We start from the raw sequence: 19651 nt of genomic DNA on the forward strand, positions 1-19651 counted from the left end.
TTCTCGCATCTCAATGAGTATTTTCAGAACTTCAATTTTGAATTCTCTGTCGTTTAACTCCAAGGTTTCTATGTGATTGAAATTTTTTTCTGCAGATTTTTTATTTTCTTTCTGAACTAAGTCTCTGTCTTGTGTAGCCATGGTATTCATTTCTTCTTCCTTCATGGCATTTGGGAGTGGTGTTGTTAAGAACCCTAACAAAAAAACACTAAAAAGTTTTTAAATACAATAAAAAATATTAAAATTTAAACAATTATGACAAGTAAAGAAAAAGAAAAAACCACAGGAAAAAAGATTGAAAGCAAACAAAAAATTTTTAAAAACCACCCACAAAAAATAAAAATAGAAAATATAAAAATTAAAGAAAATGAAATTCAAAAAATGAAAAAGAGAAAAAAGAATAAGAAGGAAAAAAGAAAAAAGAGGGGAAAAAGAAAAAGTTTTTAGTTTGAGAGTTTTTTCCAGTAGGTGTTGCTGTATTACAACTTTTAGCTCTGTGAAGTTCCTGGGCTGTCCTCTGCTGAGATGTTGCTGTCACAATGATGTAGGCATGGTCACAGTCCCATTGGTGGGTGGGGCATGTTGTGAGGGCTTTATGGCTTCAGCTTATCACTTCAGCTTTCTGGCTTTATGGCTCTAGAAATGGTGATCTCAGGCTTCCAGGGGCTCCTTCCAATGTCTCAACAGACCTGGGACCAGACGTGGAGCACCTCTGTTTTTCAGGGGAAAAAGTGGGTCTGGAGAGCTGGCTGTGGGGTTTGTCTCTGCCACTCTTTGTACTGCAAAATGAGGAAAGTGGGATCTGGGAGGCTGGGGGCTGCACTTTAGCTTTCTCTGTCTCTGCCAAGTGAAGGCTGCAGGCAAACCATGGGAACACTGGCTGTGACCTCACACTCTGGCTGCTTTGGTTAATCTCCCTCTCTGCCCCTCTGTCTCTCTGCTCCTTCAAGCAGAAGGAGACTGTTACTTTGAGTTTCCCTCTCTGTACCCCTCAGACAAAATCCAGAGAGCCTGAGCTTCCCTCCTCCTCATAGTCCAGTAGAGAAAAAGAAACTCAGTCACTCCAGGTTTGTCTCCTCTCCTCTCCAAAGCCCACCACAATTGTGTTTTATTTTCTGCCACCCTTTTCACCGTGTCCCACTTTTAGTCTGTTCAGTGTGTGGATTTTTCAGACATGCCTGCAAGCCCAGCTGGTATTCCTTCACTGCATTATAGTTGTTCAACTTGTTGAAATTTCAAGGGAAGAGATCAAGAGTATCTCTCACACCACCATCACTCTGACATCATCCACCAGTGTAAACTTTTATATAAGAGTTTTAAAATATTAATGAAAAAGTATTAAATAATACCTGACAATAAACTATAAAACTATTATTTAAGGCAGTCGTCTCCAACCCCCGGGCCACAGACCAGTACCGGTCCATGGGCCATTTGGTACTGGTCCGCAGAGAAAGAATAAATAACTTACATTATTTCCATTTTATTTAAATTTAAGTCTGAACAATGTTTATTTTTTAAAAATGTCCAGATTCCCTCTGTTACATCTGTCTAAGATTCACTCTTGATGCTTGTCTTGGTCATGTGATACATTTATCCATCCCACCCTAAAGGCCAGTCTGTAAAAATATTTTCTGACATTAAACCGGTCCTTGGCCCAAAAAAGGTTGGGGATCACTGATTTAAGGTATTTCCATATTGCTTCTTGATTGAGATGCTCATTTCCTACTGAAGTAACAAACACAAGGGAATTAAAATGTACAACCTTGATTTGATATTTTTCACTAGATCATAAAAAAGGAGCTTGGTATACATGTGAAATTGCCGCTAGAAGAAATAAGAAAGTAGTAGTCTCAATCACGGTAGTACCTGATCATAAACAGCATTATAGGTGGCACACTAGTTAAATGAAAATGCTGTCTGTTGAATAAAAACAGGAAAATATTCAGATCAGTATTCAAGTTTATGCTGGTTCATCAGAACTCACTAACAGCACTTCTGTGTGTTGTCACCTAATGGGATTCTTTCTTAAGGGCTAATGTGACCCTCCAAAGCAGCCATAGCTGGGTGGTTTAGAAACAGTGTCCTCAAAGTGTGGTCCCTGAACCAGCAGCACCAGCATCCTCTGGGAGCTCCTTAGAAATGCAGATTCTCAGCCCCACCCTCGTCCCACTGAGCCTGAAATTCTAGGGCTGAAGACCCCAAAATAACCAAGGTTAAAGGGGGACCCCAGTCATCGTCAAGAGATGTCCTCTCCCTACCACTAACACATGAGCGCACCACCCCCTATCTTCTCCGCCCCCCCATCCCTGACAGGAGCTTTTCTCTCTTTCTCCTAAGCTCCCCTTGTTTAGCCTCTATGCCTTGTTTCCTGGCTCATTTCTTCTACCTCTGTGGCTTTCTAAATAAACTTTCTCTTATAAAAATGGAAAAGAAATGTCCTCTGAAAGTATTTACTCCCTTTATTCAGTAAACATCTACTGAGTGCCTGCTCTGTGCCAGGCCCCGAACTGGGTGGCAGTGGGACACACACTATGACAAAGAGCCTGAGTCCTGCCCTCGCACAGTTGTCAGTCCTGTTGCTCTTAAACTCAAGCACTTGCTATTTTTAATATATTTTTTCTTTCTTCTTCTCAACCATTATCCACCTTGAGGATTTTCTAAGAAGAGCTCAAATATTGTCATGGCCTGCTACAGAAAGCAAGGCCAGCGGTCCTCAGAGAAACTCACCCAAGTTCAGCTAAAGGGAAGCAAGGAGCCACTGGGGCACAATGTGCCTTTGTTTATACCTAACACGTGGCCCGGGTCCAAAGGGTGGGCTTGGGTGGGCTTCTTTGGAATCCTGCTGATGGTGCCAAATGTCAATGTAAGAAATATCTAAACCAGTAGAGAATTTTTTAATGAGAGTTTCTTTGAGCCAGACTGGTGACATATGCCAGGGAGCATAATCTCAAATTCTCCCTCAGTCTTATCAATTATGGCCATATGAGGGAGTAATGGTGTTTTCTATTGCTCCTATTAATAACCAGGAAGCCTGTCTTGAGTAGGAAAAGTTGGCATTAAGTGTCCTGCCTGCAGGAGCTGAAAAGTTAAAAATTATATTTCTCAGGCTCCCCTGCGGTTAGGATCTGCCTTGCATTTCTGTTCTTCCAATATGATTCACTCACACATTTGAGTGGTGGACATGGGGTGGAGCCCATACTTCAGGCTCCACCACAGTGGAAGTGTCCACTTTTCTGTGATGGTCATCTAATTATAGCAGGTTCCTGATGGCAGTTGTTCCATAATTGTGACAAATTCCTGGTTGTGCTGCCTTCCTGATCTTGGTGGGGGAAGCTGATTCCTAATTAATCAGTCAAGATACTAACCCTAGTATCAACTGAAAAATAATATCAACCAGGTGTTTTGTCACCAAAAAGGATTTGCCCAGGAAAAAGAAAGGGTTGTAACCCAGTGCATGCAGACATGGGAAGCCACCTGCACACTGTGGCCTGTGTGTAGTATTTATAAAAGGGAAAAGAAAGTTAAGGGGAGGGGAAGCGAGAGCCAGCGAGCTTTATTATGAACATGGTGTTCTTCCTGGAGGGTTCCGTGATTACAGAGAGTGTGAGAACTTCCATAAGCCCAGCTCCTCCCATAGACTCTCCGCACTGAGTGTATTTTCTTAAAGTTCTAGTTTGTCTTTATCACTAGAAAGGAAGCGGACCATTGAAAAGCCTATGTTTGGCCCTGGCTGGTTGGCTCAGTGGTAGAGCGACGGCCTGGTGTGCAGAAGTCCTGGGTTCGATTCCCGGCCAGGGCACATAGGAGAAGCGCCCATCTGCTTCTCCACCCCTCCCCCTCTCCTTCCTCTCTATCTCTCTCTTCCCCTCCCGCAGCCGAGGCTCCATTGGAGCAAAGATGGCCCGGGCGCTGGGGATGGCTCCTTGGCCTCTGCCCCAGGCGCTAGAGTGCCTCTGGTCGCAGCAGAGCGACGCCCCGGAGGGGCAGAGCATCACCCCCTGGTGGACAGAGCGTCGCCCCTGGTGGGCGTGCCGGGTGGATCCCGGTCAGGCGCATGTGGGAGTCTGTCTGACTGTCTCTCCCCGTTTCCAGCTTCAGAAAAATACAAATAAATAAATAAATAATAAATAAATAAATAAAAAGCCTAGGTTTATGGTTTAGGTCTTGAGGTTGTATCTAAATGGTCAGCATAGAGTCTATTTGTTCAACCTTCCTGACACTTCTGAAAGCCACTCAACACTCTACGATAAGTTCCTTTCTGCAAACGTTAACTAGAATAGGTCTTGGTCTCTGTAATGAACTGTGTGAATCTCCCATGGCTACTGTGACAAATTACCACAAACTTTGTGACATAAAACAACAGAAATCTATTCTCTCACAGTTATGAAGGCTAGAAGTCCTCAATCAGCGTCACTGGGCCACAACCAAGGTGTCAGCAGGGCTGTGCTCCCTCTGGGGCGCTAGGGGCGAAACTGCTCCTCACCACTTCCAGTTTAGGTGGCTGGCGGCACTCTGTGTGTGGCCTTGTCACTCCAGTCTTTGTCTCCTCCTTTCTGTGTATATAACCTTCCTCCATCTCTTTCTCTTTATTTCCCCATCGATTTGAGAGGAAGGGAGACAGAGAAAGGAAGGGAGAGAGAGAGAGAGAGAGAGAGAGAGAGAGAGACTCATTGCTGCACTTAGTTGTGGACCCATTGATTGTTCTCATATGTGCTCTGACCGGGACTCGAACTGGTGCCCTCAGGAACAAGATAGTGCCCTCCATACTCCTGGATGATGGTCTATCCATGGTGCCACCACCAGAGCCCTCTACCTCTCTCTTATAATGACACTGGCCATGGCATTTAGGGTCCACCCTGATAATCCAGTATATCTTACCTTGATCCTTAATTAAATCACATCTACAATGACCATTTTTTACAAATAAGGTCACATTTACATGTTCCAGGTATTAAGGCATGGATATTGTTTGGACAGCCCTTTCTCACCTTCCACAGGAATCAACACAAACCTTCCTTAGAGCCCTCACCTCTCCAAGCCAGATTCCCCCGTCATCACCCAGCATAGGAATCCCTGTGAACTATGTCCTCTCTTTCCCTCTACATTCATGCTCCGCTCTGCTCTAGGTCTGGGAACCTGGACGTCAGTTGGGACTCCCTTGCCTTCTGTCTTCCATCCGGGTTCAGCCAACGGGAGGGGTTAGCAGAAATTGGCAGGGGAGAGTGAGCAGTCGGGTATTGTCAACATAAAAAATATCCAAACCTGTAGAGAATATTTATGAGTTTATTTGAGCCAAAGTGGGGACATGTGCCAGGAAGCAAGATCTCAAATGCTCTGGAGAACGACAGCTTGGCAGTTCGGTTTATGCAGCTGGAATGAGGAATGATCGTAAGGAAGACTACCGGAAGGTGGGAGAAAGCAAGGCGGAAATGGTATTACAGGCTAGTTAACAAGATGCTGTGCTGTCTTGAGGGTGGTTATGCTTTTGAGGGGTATTACTTCTGACTCCTCAAAGCTGTGTTAACCTGGATGCACAAGAACAACGGACAGTAGCATTTTAGATCTTGCTTCCTGGCATATTTCATTGGTTTGGCTCAGATAAACTCTTACTGAAATTCTAAAAATTCTTTAAAAAAATGAGCAGAGCTGGCTAAAAGCCACTCACTAAAGAACTTGTATGCCTGGGGTATGACTACCCACTATGACCTGCCCATTTAGGAATTTTTAATCAGACCTTGCTGTGAGGTTACTTTCCATACAACCCCTTCTTTTCATCCACAGTATGTTCTGTCCTGTCCACTTCCCTGCTGGGCTGTGGGCTGGCAGCGGCAGCGTCCCAGCACCTCTGACTGGGGACTAATGGCCACTCCCTCTGTGTGCCCTCTGGTTTAGGAATGGTAATAGCTTCTGGCTGCTAGCTGGGCCTCAGGAGCTTACCTTTGCTGGTGTCCCTTAGCCATGCCCTTTATCTGTCCATGTTGTTTAAATAAAACCCTTACCCCACATGATGGTGACATTGATTTCCTGCAGGAATCCTGGCTGATATAGCTGCTTAGTCACGCCTACACTCATCTTAGCAGGAGGAACGGGAAGCCCAGGTCTGGTTTAGGTCACTCAAGTTTCACCAGGATAAAGGACATGAGGAACTGTTGTTTGGCTGGCTACAGCTGTGCCTCTTCTATCCATTTTATCAATAGGGATAAAGCTCCCTCTCTTATTTAAGGGTTCACATGTTAAAGCTTTTAAAAGGATGATAAATTGATTTAATATTTAGCCCTACTTTGTGCCAACGATCTTGCCTTAGCACTTGACATGATTTGATGCATTTAATTCACATAACCACCCATTGAGGAAGGATATTATAACTATTTTACTGATTGGAAACTAAAAGTTAAGTGACTTCCCTAAAGTCACACAGTAGTTACCTGAGCAAAAGTTGGAACTTGAACATCTCTCTGACCTCAGAGTTTATATTTGTAGCCACTACAAACATATTGTCTCCTTACGGTTCTCAAGATATTTCTACCTATCAGATGAGTAGTTAATTGCTTTACATATACTGTTTCTAATTCACAAAAGACATAACTATGTATCCTCTTACTTCCGCCTCGCTGAGGTCAGATTTGCCATCATCTCACACCTGACTCCCTCATCCACTCTCCGGCATTCCGGTGCACTCTCCTCTAACGAGGCCTGAACTTGTAGACATGTGCATTGCACTTGCTCGCCTGATAAAAACCCTGTAAGGAATTCCTTGCTTGCAAGTGCTTTGAAGATGTTACAGATAGCGTTGACCTGGCTCCTGTCTACCTGTCTAAGTGCACTCCCAGCCACCCCTCTGTGAGTTCTGGATCCAAGATATTGGCCTCCTTTATGTGCCTCACACTTCTTCTTCTTCTTCTTCTTCTTCTTCTTCTTCTTCTTCTTCTTCTTCTTCTTCTTCTTCTTCTTCTTCTTCTTCTTCTTCTTCTTCTTTTGCCTCAGACTTCTTTGTTGGTTCCCTCCCCATCCTGAAGCTCCCTGAGGACAGGAGCTGTGGCTCAGTATCCCCAACACCTGGCCAATAATAGGCGACCAGGCAATATGGTAGTAGGCATTTAGGCATGAACAGAGCAAGTACAGAAAGCACTGGGTTCCTAGCAACAGACAATGGTAGGGTGAGGCCTTGCCCCCCAGGGGCCCTTTCCTCCCCTAGCACAGCTGGTCATGTGGGTTAGAACCCTTGAATTTTTATATCACTGGTCATGCGGTTGGGACCCTTCCTGCCCTTTCCTCCCCTGGCATGTTGCAGGTGACCCAGTAGACCCCCTTAGATGAGGAACAGGGTACCAGAGAGTAGCCTCCTCGGACTCTGATACAAGTCTTTGTATGACCACTCCCTTGAGCATTAGGTCTGAGAGACACCATCTAGGCTTCAGTTGTGTTTCAGTTCCAGGCCCAGAAAAGCAGCAAGGCATGGCACCCCAGGACCAGCCGTGATGACTAATGACCCCGTGACCTCATACCGACTGATTGGTGGAGACCAGGACCCTGAAAGGACACAGCTGGAGAACCGATGTTCTATTAGATTGTCCCCTGAGATCTCCAGCTAAAACCCTGAGAAGGAAGGACCCAGGGCATGCTCCTTCTCTCTCTTCAGCACCCTGTGCCTTTCCCCACTCCACGTGATCTCTCACTCTCTCTTTCTTTCTCTTAGGCACCCTGTGCCTTTCCCCACTCCCACGAGCTCTCTCTCTCTCTCTCTCTTTCTCTTGGGCACCCTGTGCCTTTCCCCTTCTCCCAGAGGCATGTTCTCTCAGCTTTTTTCTTTTTTAAGCTCCAAGGGCCCTACTTTGGCCTCTGTAATCTGTTCCCTGAGCCCACACAGCCTAGTTGGCTCACTTCTGGCTAGTGACTTTCATTATTATTATTTTTTAATTTAGAAATTAGATTTAGATTGGCCTGTGGTGACACAATAGATAAAGCGTCAACCTAGAATGCTGAGGTTGCTGGTTGGAAACCCTGGGCTTGTCTGGCCAAGGTATATGCAACAAGGAACCAAAGAATGACTAAAGTGAAGCAACTATGAGTTGGGACTTCTCACTCCCTCCTCCTCTCTGTAAAGTCAATAAATGAAATCTAAAAAGAAAGAAAGAAAGAAAGAAAGAAAGAAAGAAAGAAAGAAAGAAAGAAAGAAAGAAAGAAAGAAAGAAAGAGAGAGAGAGAGAAAGAGAAAGAAAGGGAAAGAAAGAGAGAAAGAGAGAAAGGGAAAGGAAGGAAGGAAGGAAGGAAGGGAGGAAGGAAAGAAGGAAGGAAGGGAGGAAGGAAAGAAGGAAGGAAGAAATAAAGTTGGGAGGGAGGAAGGGAGGGAGGGAGGGAGGGAGGGAGGGAGGAAGGAAGGAAGGAAGGAAGGAAGAAGGAAGGAAGGAAGGAAGGAAGGAAGGAAGGAAGGAAGGAAGGAAGGAAGGAAGGAAGGAAAGAAAGAAAGAAAGAAAGAAAGAAAGAAAGAAAGAAAGAAAGAAAGAAAGAAAGAAAGAAAGAAAGAAAGAAAGAAAGAAAGAAAGAAAGAACTGTTGATTGAATTCTGGGCTCATCACCCAAACCTTGTGACTTTCTAAACCTTTGTTTACTTTTGTTTGTGTTTGAGTGTTGATTCAGAATTCTTTTTACCCATAACTCAAGTACCAAGGTTGCTGAACCGATGTTTGGTCTAATCTGGTTGGTAAATTTCTGGTGCCCTTTTGCAGCTAACAATAGAGAATGAATGGGTGATTCGATGGATGGATGGATGAATAAATAAACTTTTTAAGGGCAGTATCACTGTTATTTGCAAATGAAAAAAACTAAAGGCCAGAAAAGGCAAGTTTACCACTAAAAGTCACTGGGCTGATATATGTCCCATGTAGGTATCAAATCAGTCTGAGTTCAAAGTTGTACCTCCTCCACTTCATACTACCTCATAATGATTGCTCAGAGCCCTGGCTGGATAGTTCAGTTGGTTAGAGCATTGTTCCGATACACAAAGGTTGCAAGTTTGATGCCCTGTCAGGGCACATACAGATCAATGCTTTGGTATCTGTTTCTCTCTCTTTCTTATTGCTCTCATAAATCAATTAAAAATTTTTTTTAAATGATTGCTCATAGTACTAAGTGTAGCACCATTAAGTAAATGAAAATAAATTAACACAAGGAGAAAGAACACCACGGATATACAGATCTTTCAAACACAAGGACACGTAAGTAACAGGTTCCCAAAATATCACAATACAGTCAGGATTTGCATGACAATGTTTCAGTCAATGATGGACCACATGTATGACAGTTGTCTCATTACATTATAAAAGAGCTGGAAAATTTCCATCACATGGTGACACTAAGCCATCGTGACCTCATAGCACAATACATTGTTCACATGTTTGTGATGATACTGTTGTAAACCTAATGTCATATACGAGTATAGCACACACAATTCTGTACAGTACATAATACTTAATAATAAATGACTATGCTACTGGTTTATGTATTTACTATACTTTTTATCATTATTTTAGAGTGCACACTTTCTACTTATACAAAAAAGCTTGATGTAAAATGCCAGCAGCAGTCTCATACCTCTTATGTTTTCACTGTCTCTTGATTGCTAAAATTTCCCTTGTACTTGATTTAATATCGTGCTGTTTTATAAATTTAGTGTAGCCTATATATACAAAGTTTATAAAGTCTCCAGTAGTGGACAGTAATGTCCTAGGCCTCACATTCACTCAGCACTCACTTACTGACTCCCTCAGAGCAACTTCCAGTCCTGCAAGTTCCATTCATGGTAAGGGTCCTATGCTGATAGTGGTGGGATTCAACCAGTTTGCACTGGTTTGGCAGAACCAATACCCAATTTTTTGTTGAGTTTGGTGAACTGGTTGTTAAAATGGCACTTGTAATCAGGGTTCTCTCTAAGGCGGGCACCTGGGCAGCCACCCAATGTGGAAATCACAAATTTATATTCCTTACTTTTTTTTAATGTTCATCTACACAATAGCATATTTGAACTGCCCATAGTAATATTCATTCCCTCCATAGGTGAAAAATTGCAAGACGTCAATCAAGAAACAATATGAAAATAATCTTAAATAACAGTTTTATTGTTTTTTAAATCAGGTATTATTTAGCATTTTTTTATTAGTATTTTAAAACTCTTATTATTTAATCTAGTTTTGTGTACTTCTTTTATTGTTCTTATTTCAGTATTAAATGCATGAAATAATAAACTACTTTTTGGTATATCATTTGTTTATACTTAAAATGGTCATTAGGGCAGCGAATTGGTTGTTAAATTATTTGAATCCCAGCACTGCCTATGCAAATATATCTTTATATATATATATATATAAACATATATATAATATATATATAAAATCATTTATATATATATAAAAAATATATATATAAAAATATATATATAAAATCATTTTTAATCTTTAGTACTACATTTTTACTGGAACTTTCTTATGTTTATATATGTTTAGATACATAAATACTCACTAGGGTGTTACAATTGCCTACAGTATTTAATAGAGTTAAACCTGCATAGAGGTTTGTAGTATGGGAGCTGTAAGTTATACCAGTGGTTTTCAATATTTTTACACTTGTGGACTAGTGAAAAAAGATAATTCTTTACTTAGGGGATCGCTAACACAGAAGTCACTCTGAGCATAAGCAAATTAGACAAAAATCACTGAGTCTATAGTCATACAACATGAGGATGGTTAACTGTTCGGCGACCAGCACGAAATTTCTGGCAGACCGGTCCACAGACTGGCGGTTGTAAAACACTGGGCTACACCATACGGCCTCAGGGTTGTGTAGGGGGCTATGCAGTCCAGGTTAGTGTAAGTCTACTCTATGATGCTAGCATAACAACAAAATTGCTTAACCATGCATTTCTGAGAACATACCCCCGTGATTAAGCGGCACAGACTATAACTAGGAACTGACATCTGTGCTCCCCAAATCCCTCAGAAATCAGACGTGCTCAGATGGGGAGAGCCAAGAGTCAGAGATTCATAGAATATCAAAGAGAGCTTCAGGGTAAATAAGATTGGTCCATGGCACACAGGGTCAGCACCAAAGTGGACACAGGAATCAGATCTCTTCTGGACCAACCCTGGATGATGTAATCCACACAAACACACAGTCCCACAGCAACAATGGCATCTTTTCTCATGGTTTATATGAACAGCTTTTTTTATGCAGAAAAATAAACATTTTATGAGTGTGAGTCTGAAAATTTACACAAATAAATACATAAATAAGGGTTGGATGGCAATAAATTAAGAAAAGTGTCAGATACATAAATAAAATCTAAGATAAAGGGACAGGTTGCAGGTGGGTCTCAGGATCAGACACACAGGTCTCCACTGGCGACACATTTCAGGTCACGGGTGAGGAGGCGGAACAGGTTGAATGTGACAGAAGCTTCGAGGCAGTCAGGGGACTCCTGTGGAGAGGAAGGGACAGGTCAGTGGCTGTCCATCATCGGGGCTCCCAGTTGGCTCCAGAGACTGGACTCTCCGTGGTCACTCACCTTTTTCTGGGCCTCGTGGAGGCGGTGCAGCCAGTGGCGGAGGTGGCCCTGTGGCCTGGAGCCTGCTGTGGACTGAGCTGGGACCTGTGGGCAGAGGAGGGTGGTGTGTGAGGCAGGGTCTGGGACAAAGGGGACAATATGGTGGTCAGAGACCACAGACATGACCTGGGAGCCCAGAGCACTCACACAGGCCTGAAGCTTGGCGTGGATGTGGCGCAGAGTGTGAAGGGGCTGGTCCAGGATGTCCCCCGGGGTTAAGTTAGCCACGGTCCCCAGGACCTTCAGTGTCAGGGACAGCTCAGCCTCCAAGGCCACAGGGCGCTCCCATACCTGAGGAGGGGAGACAGAGGCAGGTAAGGGCTGCATGTGAGAGAGACAGGGAGGAGGACAGGTGAGGAGGACTGAGGAAGGAGCAGGTGAAGGTGAAAGGTCAGGGAACAGGTGAGAGGGAGCAGCCAGTGTGGGCAGGTGAGGGGAAGAGGCCAGCGGGACTGAGGGGGAGGACAGACAGACAGGGACGAGTGAGAGGGGAAAGTGAAGGGGCCACCGAAGGAGCCAGAGGAGCAGCCAGGTGAGGTCAGGGCGGGGCCTGACTCTCCCAACTCACCTGCAGCTGCCTCAGGTCCCGGGTCCTGGGGAATGGGCGGGAGCTGCAGCTCCAGTTCTTCAGTGAGAGCGACTCTTCCTGGAGGGCAAGGGCAGAGGTCAGCCACAGCTGGAGGGCTGGAGGTCAGACCACAGCTGGATGGGAGGATGGCTAGCAACAGGAGGAGGGGCATGAACTTCCAAAAGGATGGCAGAGGAGCGCCATGCAGAACAACATGAGTCAGCCCAATGCAACAAGAGCAGGAGAGAGCCCGCTGTGTGAGGCTGGAGGTTAGCCCAGTGGAGGGAGGGTACAGGTCCACCTTCAGCCAGATGTCACCTGGTAACCCACTGAGGGAGGCGTGGAGGTCAGCCCACAGCAGGTGGGGCAGTGGGAGACTCACCAGGGCATCCTTGGCCCTCTTGAAAGCCTTCATGTCTTGTGGGGACAGCATCTTAAACTGGGCCATGTGGCAGTCCCTTGCATCCGGGAGGGATGTAGGGACAAGAACTGCTCCTGTCCTGGTCAGTATCATGGTCATCAGCACCAGCACCAGTGTGCAACCCACAGTCAAGTCTGTGTTACAGAAGGATAGACAGATGAGGGGACAGGGAGTGTCAGGGTCTGAGGGTAGAGGCTGTGGGGAGGTGAGGGTCATGGACGTGATGTGAAGGCTCACCCAGCTTCATCGTCGTCTCTGGTCTCTGTCAGCAGATGGGGACCCAAATGTTTGCTCACAGGCTGTCACCTGGGTCTCTCACTCAGCCTTGTTTGGTGTCTCTGACTTCAGTCTCCTCTCCTGGGTCTCAGCCTGCTGCTCTGTCTGTGTCTCTGAACTTCCAGCTCTGTCTGTGTAATTCCTTCCTGAGCTCCATGGTGCAGCTTTTAACTTGGACACATGGGCAATCCAGGCTGATGTAGGAAAAGTGAAAACACGCCTGCCACCAGGGGATGCCCCAGGCTGGGGAAGCCCGTGGGGGGCGGGGCCTTAGCCAGGTGAGCAGCTGGAGGAAAGAGAAACTGACATAAATTCATGTGCAACTGCAAGAGTTAAGTTCCTAGGAAAATTTCAGGATCCCATAGAGAGGGGTCATGGTGTCTTGGTGGGGAGGGGACAGAGAGACTTGCCTTTCTGCAGAATACTCCTGTGCAGGGAGAGGAGGAGACGGCAAGTCAAAGGTGTTGTCACAAAGAATCTGCAACTTCTGAGAGAAAGGCTATTAGGGGCAGGTGTAAAGATGAAAGGAGAAGGTGCCCGGGGCGGGAGAAAGTCAGAAAGGCAAAGCAGGCCAGAGTTAAGAGAGGAGACCAGCTCTTCCCTCCCTTCCCCAGCGGTACTGAGAGAGAAAGGAGGGGAGGAGGGGAGTCTGACTAACATCTTTCATTGTCCAGGCACAGAGGGACCCAGGAATAGGAGGCTCTGCTAGGAAATTGGGGTGTGGCCAAGGTCTTCAAGGGAACCAGCTCCATTTGTGTCAAATGCCTTCACTCATTCACCAAGTATTAGTTAGCCCCACTTTGTGTCAGGCACTGCTCAAGGTGCCAGGAATAGGGCATTGAAAAAAAACTTATGAAACAATAAATTTTATTAGGGAAATGTAATGGTATGTAGGGGGAGAGGGTTAAGCATGTGGTTTATATTACATCAGGTAATAGAAAATGAAGAAACTTGAGCAAGATGAGAGGAGAGTGTTGCACTGAATGAGATGTCCTGAAAATCACATTTGAGCAAGAACTCAAAGGAAGTGAGGGAGGGAGCTATGTGAAGATCTGAAGGGGAGCAGTCGGAGCTAAAGGAAAACAAAGACGCCCCCGTTTGTCAAGTACTTTATGTCTCACCCACATGGAGGCTTTGCCACAGTGCAGTATTGAACCCATGAAAACGTCAAGGGCGTACTGTACGTTGCCTACATTTTAAACACAAAGTAACATTGGTAGAACAGGCCTGTTTTAAAAATAATGTATTTTAGTAACAGTATATCTTTAAATAATTTTAAAAATAAAGAGGGAGTAAAATACAAGGACTCAAAGATGTCAAGACACCAGCCCATGATCATATAGCCAGTAAGTGGTTAGAGCAGGATTTTAACCAAGTGTTGTCTGATATCCTGATAGTAACCACTGCACTGTGCAGCTTCTGTGGTGGTAGATCTTCTGGATGTGAAGACAATAAATCTCTAGGACAGAAGGTGCCAAGTGCTTTTGACACTTGACTTCCACCCCAACCCTATTTTTCTATTATTCATAATTCCAGGGAGAAATTGGAGAGAAACCTCAGCTGGAGAAATTGAGCTCTGATACACAAAAATGTTTCAAAGCCAAGAGCAGAAAGGTGCCCAAGTCACCTCCCAGTGCATTAGTCAGTTTCTGTCTATTGCAGAGGCCTCAGAAAAGGAGTCATTGCATCAACAGTGAATTCTGAAAAAGAGACATAGGATCTCAAAATTCCTAAACTTCATACTTGTTTTTCTTTTCTTTTCTTTCTTTTTTTTTTCTTTTTACAGGGACTGAGAGTCAGAGAGAGGGATAGACAGGGACAGACAGACAGGAATGGAGAGAGATGAGAAGCATCAATCATCAGTTTTTCATTGCGAGACCTTAGTTGTTCATTGATTGCTTTCTCATATGTGCCTTGACCGCGGGCCTTCAGCAGACGGAGTAACCCCTTGCTCGAGCCAGCGACCTTGGGTCCAAGCTGGTGAGCTTTTGCTCAAACCAGATGAGCCCACACTCAAGCTGCCGACCTCAAGGTCTCGAACCTGGGTCCTCTGCATCACAGTCCCATGCTCTATCCACTGTGCACCACCTGGTCAGGCCATACTTGTTTTTCTTTTTTCTTTTTTTTTTTTTTTTTTATATAATTTTATTTTTTTAATGGGGTGACATCAATAAATCAAGATACATATATTCAAAGATAACAAGTCCAGGTTATCTTGTCGTTCAATTATGTTGCATACCCACCACCCAAAGTCAGATTGTCCTCTGTCACCTTCTATCTTGTTTTCTTTGTGCCCCTCCCCACCCCCTATCCCTCTCCCATTCCCCCCTCCCCCCTGTAACCACCACACTCTTATAAATGTCTCTTAGTTTCACTATTATGTCCCACCTACGTATGGAATAATACAGTTCCTGTTTTTTTCTGATTTACTTATTTCGCTTCGTATCATGTTATCAAGATCCCACCATTTTGCTGTAAATGTTCCGATGTCATCATTTCTTATGACTGAGTAGTATTCCATAGTGTATATGTGCCACATCTTCTTTATCCAGTCATCTATTGATGGGCTTTTTGGTTGTTTCCATGTCCTGGCCACTGTGAACAATGCTGCAATAAACATGGGGCTGCATGTGTCTTTACGTATCAATGTTTCTGAGTTTTTGGGATATATACCCAGTAGAGGGATTGCTGGGTCATAAGGTAGTTCTATTTTCAGTTTTTTGAGGAACCACCATACTTTCTTCCATAATGGTTGTACTACTTTACATTCCCACCAACAGTGTATGAGGGTTCCTTTTTCTCCACAGCCTCTCCAACATTTGCTGTTACCTGACTTGCTAATAACAGCTAATCGAACAGGTGTGAGGTGGTATCTCATTGCCGTTTTGATTTGCATTTCTCTAATAGCTAAAGAAGATGAGCATCTTTTCATATATCTGTTGGCCATTTGTATTTCTTCCTGGGAGAAGTGTCTATTCATATCCTCTTCCCATTTTTTTATTGGATTGTTTGTTTGTTTGTTGTTGAGTTTTATGAGTTCTTTGTATATTTTGGATATTAGGCCCTTATCTGAGCTGTCATTTGAAAAAATCATTTCCCATTTAGTTGGCTTTCTGTTTATTTTGTTATCAGTTTCTCTTGCTGAGCAAAAACTTCTTAGTCTGATGTAGTCCCATTCATTAATTTTTGCCTTCACTTCTCTTGCCATTGGAGTCAAATTCATAAAATGCTCTTTAAAACCCAGGTCCCTGAGTTGAGTACCTATGTCTTCTTCTATGTACTTAATTGTTTCAGGTCTTATGTTTAGATCTTTGATCCATTTTGAGTTAATTTTTGTACAGGGGGAGAGACTGTAGTCCAGTTTCATTCTTTTGCATGTGACTTTCCAGTTTTCCCAGCACCATTTATTGAAGAGGCTTTCTTTTCTCCATTGTGTGTTGTTGGCCCCTTTATCAAAAATTATTTGACTATATATATGTGGTTTTATTTCTGGACTTTCTATTCTGTTCCATTGGTCTGAGTGTCTATTTTTCTGCCAATACCATGCTGTTTTGATTGTCGTGGCCCTATAATAGAGTTTGAAGTCAGGTATTGAAATGCCCCCAGCTTCATTCTTTTTCTTTAGGATTGCTTTGGCTATTCGGGGTTTTTTATAGTTCCATATAAATCTGATGATTTTTTGCTCTATTTCTTTAAAAAATGTCATTGGAAGTTTGATGGGAATTGCATTAAATTTGTATATTGCTTTGGGTAATATAGCCATCTTGATTATATTTATTCTTCCTAGCCAAGAACAAGGTATATTCTTCCATCTCATTATATCTTTTTCGATTTCCCTTAACAATGGTTTATAGTTTTCATTATATAAGTCCTTTTCATTCTTTGTTATGTTTATTCCTAAGTATTTTATTTTTTTTTTGTTGCAATCGTGAAGGGGATTATTCTTTTGAGTTCCTTCTCAGTTGTTTCATTGTTGGCATATAGAAAGGCTATTGACTTCTGTATGTTAATTTTGTATCCTGCGACCTTACTGTATTGGCTTATTGTTTCTAGTAGTCTTTTTGTGGATTCTTTGGGGTTTTCGATGTATAGTATCATATCATCTGCAAAAAGTGATACCTTTACTTCTTCTTTTCCATTATGGATGCCTTTTATTTCTTTGTCTTGTCTGATTGCTCTGGCTAGAACCTCTAGTACCACATTAAATAAGAGTGGAGAGAGTGGACAACCCTGTCTTGTTCCTGATTTAAGGGGGAAAGCCTTCAGTTTAGTGCCATTTAATATGATGTTAGCTGATGGTTTATCATATATGGCCTTTATCATGTTGAGATATTTTCCTTCTATACCCATTTTGTTGAGAGTCTTAAACATAAAATTGTGTTGTATTTTATCGAAAGCCTTTACTGCGTCTATTGATAAGATCATGTGGTTTTTGTTCTTTGTTTTGTTGATATGGTGTATTACATTAACCGTTTTACGTATGTTGAACCATCCTTGAGATTCTGGGATGAATCCCACTTGATCATGATGTATTATTTTTTTAATATGTTGTTGTATTCGATTTGCTAGTATTTTGTTTAGTATTTTAGCATCTGTATTCATTAGAGATATTGGTCTGTAGTTTTCTTTTTTTGTGCCATCCTTGCCTGGTTTTGGTATGAGGGTTATGTTGGCTTCGTAAAATGTGTTTGGAAGTATTGCTTCTTCTTCAATTTTTTGGAAGACTTTGAGTAGAATAGGAACCAAGTCTTCTTTGAATGTTTGATAAAATTCGCTGGTATAGCCGTCAGGACCTGGACTTTTATTTTTGGGGAGGTTTTTAATGGTTTTTTCTATTTCTTCTCTACTGATAGGTCTGTTTAGGCTTTCTGCTTCTTCTTGACTCAGTCTAGGAAGGTTGTATTGTTCTAGGAATTTATCCATTTCTTCTAGGTTGTTGAATTTAGTGGCATAAAGTTTTTCATAGTATTCTACAATAATTCTTTGTATATCTACGGTGTCCGTGGTGATTTCTCCTCTTTCATTTTGGATTTTGTTTATATGAGTTCTTTCTCTTTTTTTCCTTGTTAAGTCTTGCCAAGGGTTTGTCAATTTTGTTGATCTTTTCAAAGAACCAGCTCCTTGTTCTATTAATTTTTTCTATAGTTTTTCTGTTCTCTAATTCATTTATTTCTGCTCTGATTTTTATTATCTCCTTTCTTCGGCTGGTTTTGGGTTGTCTTTGTTCTTCTTTTTCTAGTTCCTTAAGGTGGGAAGTTAAGTGGTTCACTTGGGCTCTCTCTTGTTTGTTCATATATGCCTGAAGTGATATGAACTTCCCTCTTATCACTGCTTTTGCTGCATCCCATAGATTCTGATATGTCGTATTGTCATTTTCATTAGTCTGTACATATCTTTTGATCTCTGCACTTATTTCTTCTTTGACCCATTCATTTTTTAAAAGTATGTTGTTTAGTTTCCACATTTTTGTGGGATTTTTTTCCTCTTTTTTGCAGTTGAATTCTAGTTTCAAGGCTTTATGATCAGAAAATATGCTTGGTACAACTTCAATTTTTCTGAATTTGCTGATGTTGTTTTTGTGGCCCAACATATGGTCAATTCTTGAGAATGATCCATGTACACTGGAGAAAAATGTATACTCAGTCACTTTGGGATGAAATGTCCTGTAGATGTCTATCATATCCAGGTGCTCTAGTGTTTTGTTTAAGGCCACTATGTCTTTGTTGATTCTTTGTTTGGATGACTGATCTAGAGCCGTCAGCGGTGTATTGAGGTCTCCAAGTATGATTGTATTTTTGTCAGTTTTTGTTTTAAGATCAATAAGTAGCTGTCTTATATATTTTGGTGCTCCTTGGTTTGGTGCATATATATTAAGAATTGTTATGTCTTCTTGATTCAGTGTCCCCTTAGCCATTATGAAATGGCCATTTTTGTCTCTGAGTACTTTTCCTGTCTTGTAGTCAGCATTATCCGATATGAGTATTGCTACACCTGCTTTTTTTTGGATGTTATTTGCTTGGAGTATTGTTTTCCAGCCTTTCACTTTGAATTTGTTTTTATCCTTGTTACTTAGATGAGTTTCCTGTAGGCAGCATACAGTTGGATTTTCTTTTTTAATCCATTCTGCTACTCTGTGCCTTTTTATTGGTGAGTTTAATCCGTTTACATTTAGTGTAATTATTGATACTTGTGAGTTCCCTATTGCCATTTTATATCTTGCTTTCTGTTAGTTTTGTGTCTTGTTTGATCCTTCTCTTTTGTTTTTCTATCTTTTGTTTTTATTTGGTTGTATTCCATACATCTTTCCACTGTTGCTATCTTTTTTATCTCATGTGCTTCTGTGGTGGTTTTTTCAATGGTGGTTACCTTTGAATAATGAAAAGGGTCCCTACCCTGTTCATTGTAGCGAACTATTTTGTGAGTACTTTTGCACTCCATCGTCCTTTGCTACTGTTAATCTCCATCTTCTCCCCCCCTTTCTTTTTGTTGTTGTCACAGTTTAAATTTGGTTTTATTGTGTTCTTCTTGGAGCTTTTACTTGTGGCTCTGTTTTTTTTTGTTCTTTGTATCTGATTGGAGAACCCCCTTTAGTAATTCCTGGAGTGGGGGTTTTCTGATGATAAATTCCCTCATCTTTTCTGTATCTGTGAATGTTTTTATTTCTTCTTCATATTTGAAGGATAGCTTTGATGGGTATAGTATTCGTGGCTGAAAGTTCCTCTCTTTCAGGACTTTAAATATTGGGGTCCACTCTCTTCTAGCTTGTAGAGTTTCTGCTGAGAAATCTGAT

The 19651-nt window shown here is 42.4% G+C and overlaps 1 protein-coding gene across 1 annotated transcript; it reads right to left on the bottom strand.

The window, feature by feature from the left end:
* Positions 1–11371: 11371 nt before the first annotated feature.
* On the bottom strand, positions 11372–12832 carry LOC136380898 (interferon lambda-2-like). Its single transcript, XM_066349138.1, has 6 exons — positions 12823–12832; positions 12547–12719; positions 12165–12242; positions 11744–11887; positions 11558–11641; positions 11372–11470 (listed from the first exon to the last, which is right to left on the bottom strand). The coding sequence occupies exons 1-6, from the start codon at positions 12830–12832 to the stop codon at positions 11372–11374; spliced, it is 588 nt and encodes a 195-aa protein (XP_066205235.1).
* Positions 12833–19651: the final 6819 nt, after the last annotated feature.

This window comes from Saccopteryx leptura, chromosome 9 (genome assembly GCF_036850995.1).
Source record: "Saccopteryx leptura isolate mSacLep1 chromosome 9, mSacLep1_pri_phased_curated, whole genome shotgun sequence".
Taxonomy (NCBI): domain Eukaryota; kingdom Metazoa; phylum Chordata; class Mammalia; order Chiroptera; family Emballonuridae; genus Saccopteryx; species Saccopteryx leptura.

What these genes read in the sequence shown, in the direction of transcription:
- LOC136380898 (XM_066349138.1), bottom strand. An exon ending in GGGACCTGAGGCAGCTGCAG is followed by an intron (nt 11,888 to 12,164) that starts GTGAGTTGGGAG and finishes TCCCCTCCTCAG; the next exon opens with GTATGGGAGCGCCCTGTGGC. An exon ending in ACGCCAAGCTTCAGGCCTGT is followed by an intron (nt 11,642 to 11,743) that starts GTGAGTGCTCTG and finishes CTCTGCCCACAG; the next exon opens with GTCCCAGCTCAGTCCACAGC.